Raw genomic sequence first — 13071 nt, forward strand, 5'->3', positions numbered from 1 at the left:
GAGCATGGAGCAGAACTGTTGTGCTCCCATTTTTCTCACCAGCAACCACAGTATGGTTGATATTTTTGGCCACACTCTTTTAACTTTCCTCTAGTGCATTGGAATACACATGCACATCCAAAGAACCTCTCTGAAATTGACTTCGCATGTCAGCTTGAAAGAAGTTTTTCATCTATATTTAAGAGCTTATAACTTTTTCCTGAATCATGTTATTAACAATCCTGAGGCTGATAAAAAGAAAAATATTGGCTCAAGGTCACCTAGTGCTTTTGGTGCGTGAGAAAAGATTTGAAGCAGATTCTAGTCCCAAATCCCAGTCCAGTCTGTAACAACTCTATCACACCTAGACTTTTGTACAAGGTGAACTTTCTTTTTCCTTTTATTTGCTTTGCCTCCCCTAGGGGACCGATGGTACAGGAGGAGAGAAAGGTGAAGATGGTGACCCAGGCCAACCTGTAAGTAGAGTTTCTGTGATTTTCCTCTGTAATAATGCTCCCACATCTTCAATGTTAAGGTGAATGTCTGCAGGAAAACCAAGTGTTTTCCTGCAGACATTCCTTTACTCCTGCACTTCAACCTGTACTTCAAATAATGTTTTAGATATAGCCTGCTTTAAAACATTATACGATTATTTTCTGAATCATATAAGTATCCAAGAGCACACATTTTCCTAGCATTGTCACATTTTCTTGTCAGGTTTTAACTTTTTCCTCATTGTGGAATGAGGAACATGGATGAATAAGCACCAGAAGAAGTAATTCATTCTGTTGTATTTTCCCCCAGTCTTTCTGAGTGTTAGAATATTTTGATACTTCCAAGTTCAGGCTTGCTTGCCTAGAACAAGATAGTATTACTTTGGAATTGATGCTTTGGTGCAATTATTTAGTGAATGTACAATAAGATAGAACCTTGCAGAAAGTCATATGTGATATGGAACAACCTGGAGTCCAATCAAGCTACACAATTACTATGTTATTATTCCAGTTTTTTTGTCATAACCCCACCATATGGAATATTGTAGGTCTGTAGTTTGGTGGTTCTCTAGCCAAGCACTGTCTACCCATGATACCATCGGAAAGAACCATGGCAGTTAAAATAGCACAATAGTGCTGTAATTCTGCAATGTTGATGGGCCCCAATTCACTTTCTGGTGGTCAGTTGAAAATCTGCCTCAATCAAATAGGACACTTGTGTAGGTCACATAATTTCCATGCATCTTCTTCAACTAGAAACACCGAAAATGGCAGAAAAATTGTTCTAGATTGTTTTTCAAATTCTTGGAGCAGGTTCTCAAGCTGCTTGAGGACTTCAAAAGAAGGTAGGGGTCCCACTTTATCCACAATGAAATTGGGAATGTTAGGCAATCTCAGAAGAACCTATCCTCCCCTATATTTTGAAATAAATATGAAAAATAGATGCAACAAAAATCAAGAACCAACGTGTGTAAACATAAAAAGAGCATTAGTGAAACAAGGGAGACCACTGATTAAAACTTATATGTACTGTATATATGCATGTATAAATTCAGCTCATCTATAAATCAAGAGCTAGTTTTGCGGTTAAAATTATGGGTTTTGATATGACTTGTGGAGAAAATGAGAGTAATTCCATGGAGAGCAGACAGTACCAATGCAGTCTTAGGGGGCCATTGCCATCATTTCCCTACCCAGACATTCAGAATAGCCTGAAACAGAGCAGCATTAGAGACAACAGAAGGGGTTGGTGTTTCTTTTAGTTTTTCCTGGGATGGACTAAACTGTTGTCTTTTGCCACTCCACTCAGAGAAGGGGATGATCCATTTCGTTATGTGTTAATGCACAGTACTCACATTGGCCGGCGATAAGTTGATGCAGGCTTTTGAAGTGATTTTTTTCAACTAAAATTTTTACTCATACATGAGGAAATTGGGGGGGGTGTGTGAAAAACACTTGAAGGAGGTTCATTACTTACTGTGAAATATGTAAGTTTTATAAGTAACCTGGAAATGTATATTGTATGAGTATTCATAAACATACTATCCCCAATAATACCAATCCATTGTTGATTGGCTAGTTACTTTGGAAACTTCCACTTATCTTTTGTACTATATTGCTTTATCACTGTATGTGATTTGAGTCCCATACCTGTCTTCTGAATGTGTCCCAACTTCTGAATGTGTCCCAACTTGCCATGTGGATCATCTGAGATGTTTTTCATGGATTCACATTTGGTGCTTAGTGTTCTGCATGGCACAGTAGGGAAGTAGCTAAATATTTAAGGATGACTGCAGGAGATACTATGGCACAGGATAAAGGTTCTGTTTTTCTAATTAACTTAGCTGACCCCATAAATATAGATGATAAGAAAGAGTGTGACCTCTTTTGATGTTTTCCCCTCAAAATGGAGGCACACACAATTTAGTTCTGTGGACATCTTGAAAGCCACAGGTCAAGCACACTTGAAGTTTTTGCCTTTGGAAACTTGTTACCAGTACAACTATGTCTTTTTTCAGAACCACGGTCATAATAACACATGTCTGTTTTTTCTTTAGGGTCCACCAGGTCCATCAGGAGAAGCTGGCCCCCCTGGCCCACCAGGAAAGAGAGTAAGTTATATTATCTGCAATCCTTACAACCTCCGCTGGCAATTAATCTCAATATTATTTCTTTGTATGTATTTTAAGACATGATCGGAGGTGAGATACCACTAAAATCAGATAAGGTCTTGTACAATGTTAGTACAGTTTCATATGTGCCTTTCATGTGAATGTTGCAGCTTATGGCAAGGCCATGCTCGGATATTCTTAGTAAGACTCATTTAAATAAGGCTTGCTATTTATTTCCCCTTAAGTTGAAAGAGTGTGATTTGTCCCAAGTTCATCTAGTGGGTTTTCTTGGTTGAGTGGGGATTTGAAACGTCCTACATTCCAGCACTCAAAACTACAGTACCATTGGTTCAACACTTTTGCTCTAGTCAATGCAGTTAGTGTTAATTTAAATATATGTAAAATAAAGGGCGACCTTATGTAAAAAGATACACCTTTCCATCGTCTGTTATTAAAATTAGAATTGTGTACTCATGCCCCATTGGCTTGGTAAGACTAGGTATATGTAAATGCACTGTTTTGTTTGTTCTAGTTGTTTCTGACTTACGGTTATCATATCATGGAGTTTTCTTTGTTCACAGCAGGGTTGCCTTTGCTTTTCTTGGAGGCCAAGAACTTGCCAAAGTTGTTGCCAAGTGGGTTTGCAGGACAGAGCAGGGATTTGAACCCTATTTTCCAGAGTCCTACTGCAATGCTCAAACTCATTATCAGTGTTGGCTTTCATAAATATGCATACAACAGTCTTAAGTTTCTTCTCTATCAATATGTCTTGAGCTTATACCTAACAACTAACAATCATTTGATTCTAATGGCTCTCCACCATTTACTGCACACCAAGAAATTTACAAAGCACAACTAGAAATTGAGGGTAGGTAAAGTATGGCCCATACATGACATTTGGATCCATCTTTTTGGGGCTCAAAGCCACTCAGGCACAAAGGAGGTCCAAGGCTTGCAGACCCGATTTTTAAAATGTGCAAGAAAGGTTTAGTTACAAAATACCCCATCAGCTTAAAAGGTGTGGTACTTTGCTCCCTCAACTGCAATCTTCACAATTACCCCCTCCCCTTCCTTAAACAAATCACTGACTGCAAACCAAAAGTGACATGACATGTCTGCTGGAAGCACATGAACAGCTATAAAAAATTGCAAGTGGAAAAGCCTTGCTTGTGTCCCATATTCTCTCTCCTTCTCCCTTTATCTTTAAAATGATATCTCTTAATACTCAAATGATAATGTTGACATTTTAATATTATTTTAAAAAAATGGCATTTGGTGGCAAACCACTTCATATTCTTAGTAAATATAGTAAAAAAGAACCATCATCACTGAGGTGGCTAATCTCTTTATGATTATCATAGTCACTTTTTTTCATCTCAGGAATGACTTGAGCAATTGCAAGTTGTTCCCGGTATGAGATAATTGGCTGTCTGCAAGGATGTTGCCCAGGGGACGCCCAGAGTTTTGATGTTTTACCATCCTTGTGGGAGGCTTCCCTCACATCCCCGTATGGGGAGCAGGAGCTCACCTCTCCCTGGATTCAAACCTCTGGCCTGTTGATAAGCAGTCCTGCCAGTACAAGGGTTTAACCCATTGCACCACTGGGAGCTCTATCATAGCCACTGTATTTCCTTTTAGTTACATATTAATACAGTATAATTTATTTATTTATTTACAGCATTTATATTCCACCCTTCTCACCCCAAAGGGGACTCAGGGCGGATCACATTACACATATAGGCAAACATTCAATGCCTTTTAACATAGAACAAAGACAAGACAAACATAGGCTCTGAGCGGGCCTCGAACTCATGACCTCCTGGTCAGAGTGATTCATTGCAGTTAATTGCAGCCCATTATTATAACCATAATAACCAAAATTATAACCATAATTTTCACAGGGGATATATTCTTGGACTTCATGCAAAACTCTAAATAATAGTGAATTTGATTTAAAGGAAGAACTTCTTACCTCAAAATACCAGAGTCACACTGGAGCACTTAAAATGCCTGGAGAGAGCATATTTTGTTGGACTTGGTAAATGAAACCAAGGGTACCAGTTCCATGCTTATGGGAAGCATACTGTAGCCAATACAATCATAATTAATATATGTGACACAATCTAGAAGGTAATTTGGTGCTTTTCTTACAATTTCAACACCCAACCCTTTAACCATTTTACAAGATGCTTGTAAATACAAATGGAGCATCAATTGCGGGCAAAAGTATATCAGATCACACTCATAGACACCTGGGATCTCTATGAGAATAAATGCACTCAGGTTAAGTTCATCAGCTTATCTGAGTTATAGATCACAAAGTTTGTGATAATGACCAATTATTCAGTGTTAGAACAGCATTGGCATTCCTATAATACATGCTGAGTGCATTATATAATGAGCACATGGTGATTTTATATTTTAAGCAATCCTAGCACAGATGTATTATTTAGCTCTTCGTTCTCCACCATTTTTTCTTTTACTGAATCTTCTATAAAAGAAAAAAATGCAGTAGCCCATTAGCACATGCTAATCCATTTAAACTAGAGCAACAGTCTTTGATCCATTTAATTAGTATAGTAATCAACTAAAGAGTTAGTTGATTAATAAGTGAAGAACATTTTTAATTGGTAGGCCCTTGTCTTGAGGGCACACCGGTTTATATATTGAGGCTATTATGGTTCTGGTATGTTGCTGCAACAGGGAGTAAAAACTAAAATATTAATGATTGCCTTTTTCTTTTTAACACTGATTATATGGTATCACACACATCCTATAAAAGTTGGAAAACAGGGAAATTTGAGTCCTAAACAGTTCCATTTAAATTTAGTCTGCTAGTTAAAAGGTCAGTGATGAGTTAAAATGCATTGGCTTACAGTTTAGAGTATAGACACAGATTAATTTTATCTTTAAGAAACTACAAGAAATGGTTAGTGTCCTTCTCTAGGTTTGGTTTATAAGCTTGCATGTGTCTACTAGTCACACAATTGTTGACTTTTTACTGGGATTGGGTTATGGAGTGAGTTGAGATCAAATAAGTGAATTTCTTATATTTTCCCACCTGGTTTTTCTCCTTAAATAGCCCACTTGGCTAGGTTGATTGTCACACAGGTAGACTCTTGTAATCAGCTGCTTGACACTACTAGCTTCTAAGACAAATATATCTTGGAATTAACTGAAGGGTCCCTGTCTATTTACCTTGTAGAGGGGGATATTATGTGCAAGAGTTGTTTAGATTTTGTATTGTATCTTAATTTGGAAATTTTGGTGAATATTTAATGGGGAGGTTGCACAAAGTATAATTTGGGGGCAAAAATGTCAAGGGTGTGTGTATGCTGGAATGGGGGAAAACGTGGCAGCTCATACTCTTTCCCCAGCCCCGTGAGATGTGTTCATTCACTGATTTGAGGAAATGTTTATATCAATATCCAGAATCTCATTAATAGTTCTAACTAGGGAAACACATTGAAGCAATAAGATCTACATAAGTGTTAACTCACTGTTCAGTGTAGCTGGGTCTGACAATAGAATGCAGGCCTAAGAATCAAAGTATCTGGAAGTTTCATCATTTAATCTTGAAAGCTTCTTTGCCACAGCTGAAAATATTTTCCAGATGTGGGTGCTGTAACAGTCTGGTGTTAACAAGTTCAAGGACTGCCATGTTCTCAAGGGATAATATATTTCCTCCCTGGCATTAAACAGTTCTAGACCTGTCAATCTAATCACTCATGCAATGAAAGTGGTTCCTCCCAAACCTGTTCCAAGCTTAGGGCATTAGGGCAAATGATTCCAAATGAGCAGGGCACAGCAAGGAAGGAGAGTGGTTTGCAGTTATGTAGGGATCGCAGGTTAAGTGAATGAAGACTAACAAACCAGTTGGGGGATATTCTGTGTCGCATTTGCAATTTGAATGTGACAGTGTTCATTTTGTCTCAAATTAGTCATGTCATTTTTAGTTTGGCAAGAAATCACAGCAGTAGTGATGGTGAGTTTCCACACATCACTAGCTTGTGTTGCATTGCATAGACAATCCATTAGTCCTTTTTGGGGAAAAAGTGGAGCTTCATTCCCAAGTAAAATCAAGATGTAAGAAGGTAATGTTTTGTGCCAAATAAAAAGTAACTTCAGAAAAACAACTATGTTTTAGTTACATCAGAAAAGTTGATAGGCTTATAATTATCCCACTATCATTAGCCTTTGAAGCAGTACAGATATACACTTTGAATAATTTTTTGCAGATGTGTGAACAGCTAAGTGTTCTCTGTCAAGCAATTAGTTTAATTCTTAACAGTTCCCCCCCCTCAAAAACCCCACTGAATGTAAGCCATAATCTATTTAACAAAATGAGATAAACTGTTCTATATAATAGGCTTGGGTGAGCAGACATGCTTAATTAGTTTTATCAATTTTACACAATAATCTATTTGTTCCACCAACTTACTTCACATTTATAATGCTGAAAACAATTACAGTGGTATTAGTAATCTTTTCACTGGGGCTAGAATAGAACTCAGTAGAAATGTTAACAATGAATGTATTTGCTAGAGTTGCGACCAATTATACTTTTCCCAATATATTTGTTACCTCCATGACAAAGAGTGTAAAATAGGGCATATATCTGTACCTGATACATAGGTTGCTTCCACCAATTTTTCACCAGCCATAGATCTAGGCGGGCCACATAAGGAAAAAATAACTAGTTATTTCTTTCTGATTTCCCCCCATAATGCTATTTGAGGTCAAACAAAAGTATGGAAAGGTGAATAGCCAAATAACAGAATCACACTCATCTAATGCAGCCCTCGAAAGCAGGCATCCCTAAACTCTGGTCCTCTAGATGTTTGGGCTTCCAACTCCCAGAAGCCCTAGCTAACTTGTTCAAAGGTCAGGAATTCCAGGAGTTGGAGACCCAAACAGCTGAAGGACCAAAGTTTGAGAATGCCTGCTCTAAAGAGATGTTTTCCCGGAGCCTTTTTTTTTTCAGTGATGGGAAGAACCAGAAAGGAGACTTCAGAACTAACTCAAAAGGCATGTAACCTGCAAACCATACAGTTGTATTGCATAGACTAGGGGTCCTCAAACTTTCTAAGCAGAGGGCTGGTCCACAATCCTTCAGACTGTCCAGGGGCCAAATTATCATTTGAAAAAAAATATGAACACATTCCTATGCACTTATTAGTAGTGCAGAACAAAAACAAGAACAATGAAAGAACAATACAATATTTTTAAAAAAATGAACTAACATAAACCTATCAGGATTTCAATGGGAAGTGCGGGCCTGATTCTGGCCAGTGAGATAGTCAAGTTAATTAGGATTGTTGTTGTGTGCCTTCACGTCATTTCAGACTTTGGGCGAGCCTAAGTCTAAACCTGAGGGCGGGGGCCAGGTAAATGACCATGGAGGGCCACATCCGGCCCCCGGACCTTAGTTTGGGGACCCCTGGCATAGGCAATACATTAGTCCTTTTTGGGAAAAAGTGGAACTTCATTCCCAAGCAAAATCAGGATGTAAGAAGGTAATGTTTTGTGCCAAATAAAAATAATAACTTCAGAAAAACGAAACATAAAAGAAATCAAATTTTGTTTTCTTTGGAATCAGGAAATTGGTCAAACCAAGACTGCATTCTTGGAAACCCATTGGCCTTGCACAAATCTTCTTCCCCTATATGGGGCAGTTTAGGGTCCTCTGTTCTTCATATATATATATATATATATATATATATATATATATATATATATAATCCATTATGTAGTATTTTTGTTTTGTTTTGAATTAGTCTATTTGTAGTTAATGTTCACAAGCTAAGTTTATTTCTTGCAAAATGCAAGGGCTTATAAAGAATGGGAAATGGAATCAAAATTTTATATGCAAGTGAGCTTCGCTTAGGAACAGGGGAGGGAGATTGAATGTGAGAACTGGATGAAAGCTGAAAGTTGAATTTGAGCAGAAAGAAAGCTTGAAAAACAACTAAAATGGAAGGATATGCCAAGAAGAAAGAAGTGTCTCATTAGCTAACTTGACTATTGTCTATTTGCTGACATCACTGAAACCAAATAAAACTGAGAACAACTACATAAGGGCAAAGACTATTTCACACATGCTTCCCAAACTGGAAAATTGACAGTCCGTTCTATAATTTCCCCTTAAATTGCTGAGGAACTTGCTGTTCCATTTGACTCTCACAAAAAGCACAGGATCTCTGTAAAAGTGGGGAAAAAAGAAAAGAAAAGAAAACACTTTTGTTGTTTCAACTGGAAGAGTATATTTCTAGGATTTTAGGTCCCTTAATGTGATTTTGTGATCAATCTCTAGTGGAAGTTGACCACACTGGAGGACCTGGAGATTTCCAGAGAAAACATTTTAATCAAATCCATGAATAATCAAGTCCACATAAATCAAAGTCAGAGATGTGAAGGGGCAACTAGTTTGCTTGAAGTGGAACTGATCTATGCATGCCATTTGTTAAAAGATAAAATAATCAGAAAGGTGTGGAGTGGGAAATTGCATTTGTAGCTCTGGACTTTTCTATTTCAAATATTTTGTTCTCCTGTAATGGGGTATTTTGGAGCCTCCGGTGGCTCAGTGTGTTAAAGCGCTGAGCTGTTGAACTTGCAGACCGAAAGGTCCCAGGTTCAAATCTGGGACGCGGAGTGAGCACCCGCTGTTAAGCTCTAGCTTCTGCCAACCTAGCAGTTCGAAAACATGCAAATGTGAGTAGATCAATAGGTACTGATCTGGCGGGAAGGTAACAGCGTTCCATGCAGTCATGCCGGCCGCATGACTTTGGAGGTGTGTACGGACAACGCTGGCTCTTCGGTTTAGAAATGGAGATGAGCACCAACCCCCAGAGCTGGACACGACTGGACTTAACGTCAAGGAAACCTTTACCTTTACCTTTTAATGGGGTATTTCATCACCTATAGATTGCACTGATATCTGCAGCCTAAATGTTTCTGTAAGGAAACATGTTTTATATCTATGGTGGCATTGCTTTCCAGTAGAGATGTAATCATAGAACAAATTTCTTCTCAATGGAAGAAATAGGCAAGTTTAGCAATTTTCTTCCCACTGTAAGAAAGTCTTCACGAACCATGAAATCTTCAAAGATTATTTATTTATTTATTTATTTACAGCATTTATATTCCGCCTTTCTCACCCCAAAGGGGACTCAGGGCAGATCACATTACACATATAAGGCAAACATTCAATGCCTTGACATAGAACAAAGACAAAGACAAACATAGGCTCCGAGTTGGCCTCGAACTCATGACCTCTTGATCAGAGTGATTGGTCTCAGTTGGCTGCAGCTGGCTGCTCACCAACTTGCGCCACAGCCCGGGACTAATAGCAAATAATAGCAAAGATTATTTGCTATTCAGGATTCATTCTGTGCAGATTTTTCACATGGTCCTAAAACAGCATTTTCTGCACCTGAAACATTTTCTGTGCAGAAAACAATACTACTGCATAAAATATATTCTATTCAGAAATTGCTGTTCCATGCAATAGACACCAATGCTTAATGTGATGTGTGATTTTGGTAACTCTAAAACAATGCTGGAAAGCAGTGCCACCATGAATTTATATTTCTACCTATCACTAACAGAAAGATGCAAATTCATTGCTTCATCTTCACATTTAAATACACTGATCCATTTAGTCTCCTTTCTCTTTTACTTCTGCACTCCCAATTCTACTCTAACTCTCTTGCATTTTCCCAGGCACAAGCCCTCCTTTTCCCTGTTTTTCCCTTGTTCTCTTGCTTGTCTCCCCAAATCAATTTCTTCCCCCACCTCCTGCCACCAGAGTCAATTAGTCATCCTCCAAAGCCCTTGAATCAGCTGTGATGTTATTGGCAGTTGAATTCAATTTCCCTAAATCCTCAAGAATCTATGACTCTTATCTAGCTATCCACAAATACTGCAGTTGGGGCCATTTCTTTCTTTTCCACCATACCTTCTAAGGGAAGTTTCTTAAGTTATCTCATAACCAAGCCATTTCAGGCAGGATCCTTTGTACTACAAAAGGGAAATAGCTGCTCTTTTCATGTGACTCTGCTTTCAATAGCCTATTAATCATGCAAAATAGATTTACAAAAATCAATTCATGTATAAAACATGATATTTGATGACATATATATTTGTATATGGATATATAGATATAGATATATCCATATAGATATATGTAATATAATTTGTGAATCAATCTTTATAGATTAGAAGTCTTTTGTTGCTAAAGAGTTTGTCATTCTTTGAACGCACTTGTAATGTTAAAGAGATGTACTCACATGGCTAGTGAACACAGTTCCTATTCCATGTTGTTGTATATACCTAGGCCTAATATAAGCTGAGGGCATGGCAATTTGGTGGTATGCTAAGGTCTAAACAAATTAGGAGCTTCATTTGCTAATAGATTATCCCTTCCTTTATTTTTTCAAAAAGGCCAGTGCTTCCGCCACTGAAAATGTTGGCCTTCCTTAGGGACTATACCAAAAAAACATACGTTTACACTGAAATTTCTGGAGATGTAATAAACCTTCCAAAAAATAGAGCATTATGTAAAGTAAACTAGATCAGTGTTTTTGGCCTTCAACTCCCAGAAATCCTAACAGCTGGTAAACTGGCTGGGATTTGAGAGCTGTAGGCAAAACAGCTGTGGACCCACAGGTTGAGAACCACTGAACTAGATGCTTTCATCCCTGAATAATGATGTATAGAATCAAGTATAAATGTCTGTGGTTCCCAAAGTTTGAGGTTCCCAAAGATGGAGTTACTGTGTGAATATTCATGTCAGCCTTGTGCTCAAAATGTGAGCTAGATGGCTATTTTGCACATGAGCTTGGTACTGTTTTGCCCATTACCACTGTTCCTGTTTTGCCCATTACCACTCTTTCTTTGCCCAGACAAAACAGACACTCATGACATGCAGAAAGAGGAGAAGAGCCGACTCCTTTTCCTCGTCCTGTGTTCAGCGAATATCTCTCTTACTTGGAAAAAGGAAGTGAGATATCAGGGGTGGGATTGGGGATATGCAACACACAGGAAGAGAGAAGGAGGAACTGGATTCACAGAATAAGTGGTATTTGTTAAGTACATGTGAGTTTCTCTCTTTCTGTTTGCCATGTGTTCCTATTCTCCTGATATCTCGGTTCCTTTGCCCAGATATATGTAGAAAGATGAAAAGAGTATGGCAGTGGTTCTCAACCTGGGGTCCCCAGATGTTTTTGGCCTTCAACTCCCAGAAATCCTAACAGCTGGTAAACTGGCTGGGATTTCTGGGCGTTGTAGGCCAAAAACATCTGGGGATCCCAGGTTAAGATGGGATCTGTAAGGTAAGTGAAGTCATACATTTATGAAAAAAGAATAATTTACACTAAAAGAGACATCAACAAATGTAAGCATGTGCTCTGGTAAACAGCTTTCAACTTGCATTATCTGTGCACATTTGAATTCACACCTGATTCTCATTCCAATATCTTCTTGAAATGACCAGATGAATACTGATGACAACAACAATGCACCCCTTGAGACATTGGCCCTTGTTTTATAGTACCTACTTAGTTTATGAATGTGTAACTAATGTCTCCAGGCCAACCCACTTCAAGACAATCAGGAAGAAGGGGTCTTGCCAAAATTTCTGGTTGCTACCTCTCTCTCTGGTGGAAAGGGGATAGAAACATGCTTCATCCCAATTTCCATCTCTCAATGTGACCTCTACCTGATAAAATAGGTTTGAGAGGGTATTTATAATCACGGCAGTAATGCCACTAGTATGATTATGTAATGCCATTGCATATGCTGCAGTTATGGATCTGTAACTCTGGGTTGCAAATATATAACTCTGGTATAGATTGCCAGTCATTATTTTTAAAGTAACATCAATTTCTTGTGATTATTTATACTCGTATATTTTATTTTCATTTTTTAATTCCCCCTTCTATAAGGAGCACAAAACTGTACTGGGATAGATTAGAATGAAAAAGTAACCTGCCTGAGGTTATCCATTGAGCCTAAGATACAACTAGTTTGAGGTTTGGATGTAGGGAAATGGATGACGTATTCTTTAATCCGTTATTTCTATATTCTGGTTTTTGAGAAAATTTATACTGGCTAATTTCTCCCAATGCTACAAAACCCAAGTGTAGGGAAGTAAGATAAATAACAATTAGCCATCTTTCCTTTGTAAAAGTGCCATCTGCCCATTGCCCGCAATCAGAGGGTGTTAACAAGTGCTGTTCATTTACCCACTTTGCATTCAATGCAGAATTGGCACTGTTGGATAATGAATTCACCCCCTTTGTTTAGCAATCATGATTCATTGTGCTTATAATTTAGCGATCACAGTGTTCTTAAGCTCTCCTAATTGATGTTGCAGCTGCATTCCTAGATTATGCAAGAAACATATTTATAATTGTTATGAAGGTCTTTCATGGCTTCTCTTACCAGAAAAGACTTGGCTTTAACCAGCATAGAAGTGTGCTTGAAGT

The 13071-nt window shown here is 38.1% G+C and overlaps 1 protein-coding gene across 5 annotated transcripts in view; it reads left to right on the forward strand.

The window, feature by feature from the left end:
• col11a1 (collagen type XI alpha 1 chain) overlaps positions 1-13071 on the forward strand; it is a 314486-nt gene that overhangs the window by 275467 nt on the left and 25948 nt on the right. For all 5 annotated transcript variants that reach the window (XM_008109137.3, XM_016993104.2, XM_016993102.2 and 2 more), the window contains 2 exons: positions 402-455; positions 2531-2584. In XM_008109137.3, the coding sequence (XP_008107344.1) occupies positions 402-455; positions 2531-2584 (108 nt within the window). The remainder of the gene's footprint in view (positions 1-401; positions 456-2530; positions 2585-13071) is intronic.

This window comes from Anolis carolinensis, chromosome 4 (genome assembly GCF_035594765.1).
Source record: "Anolis carolinensis isolate JA03-04 chromosome 4, rAnoCar3.1.pri, whole genome shotgun sequence".
In the NCBI taxonomy this organism is placed as follows: domain Eukaryota; kingdom Metazoa; phylum Chordata; class Lepidosauria; order Squamata; family Dactyloidae; genus Anolis; species Anolis carolinensis.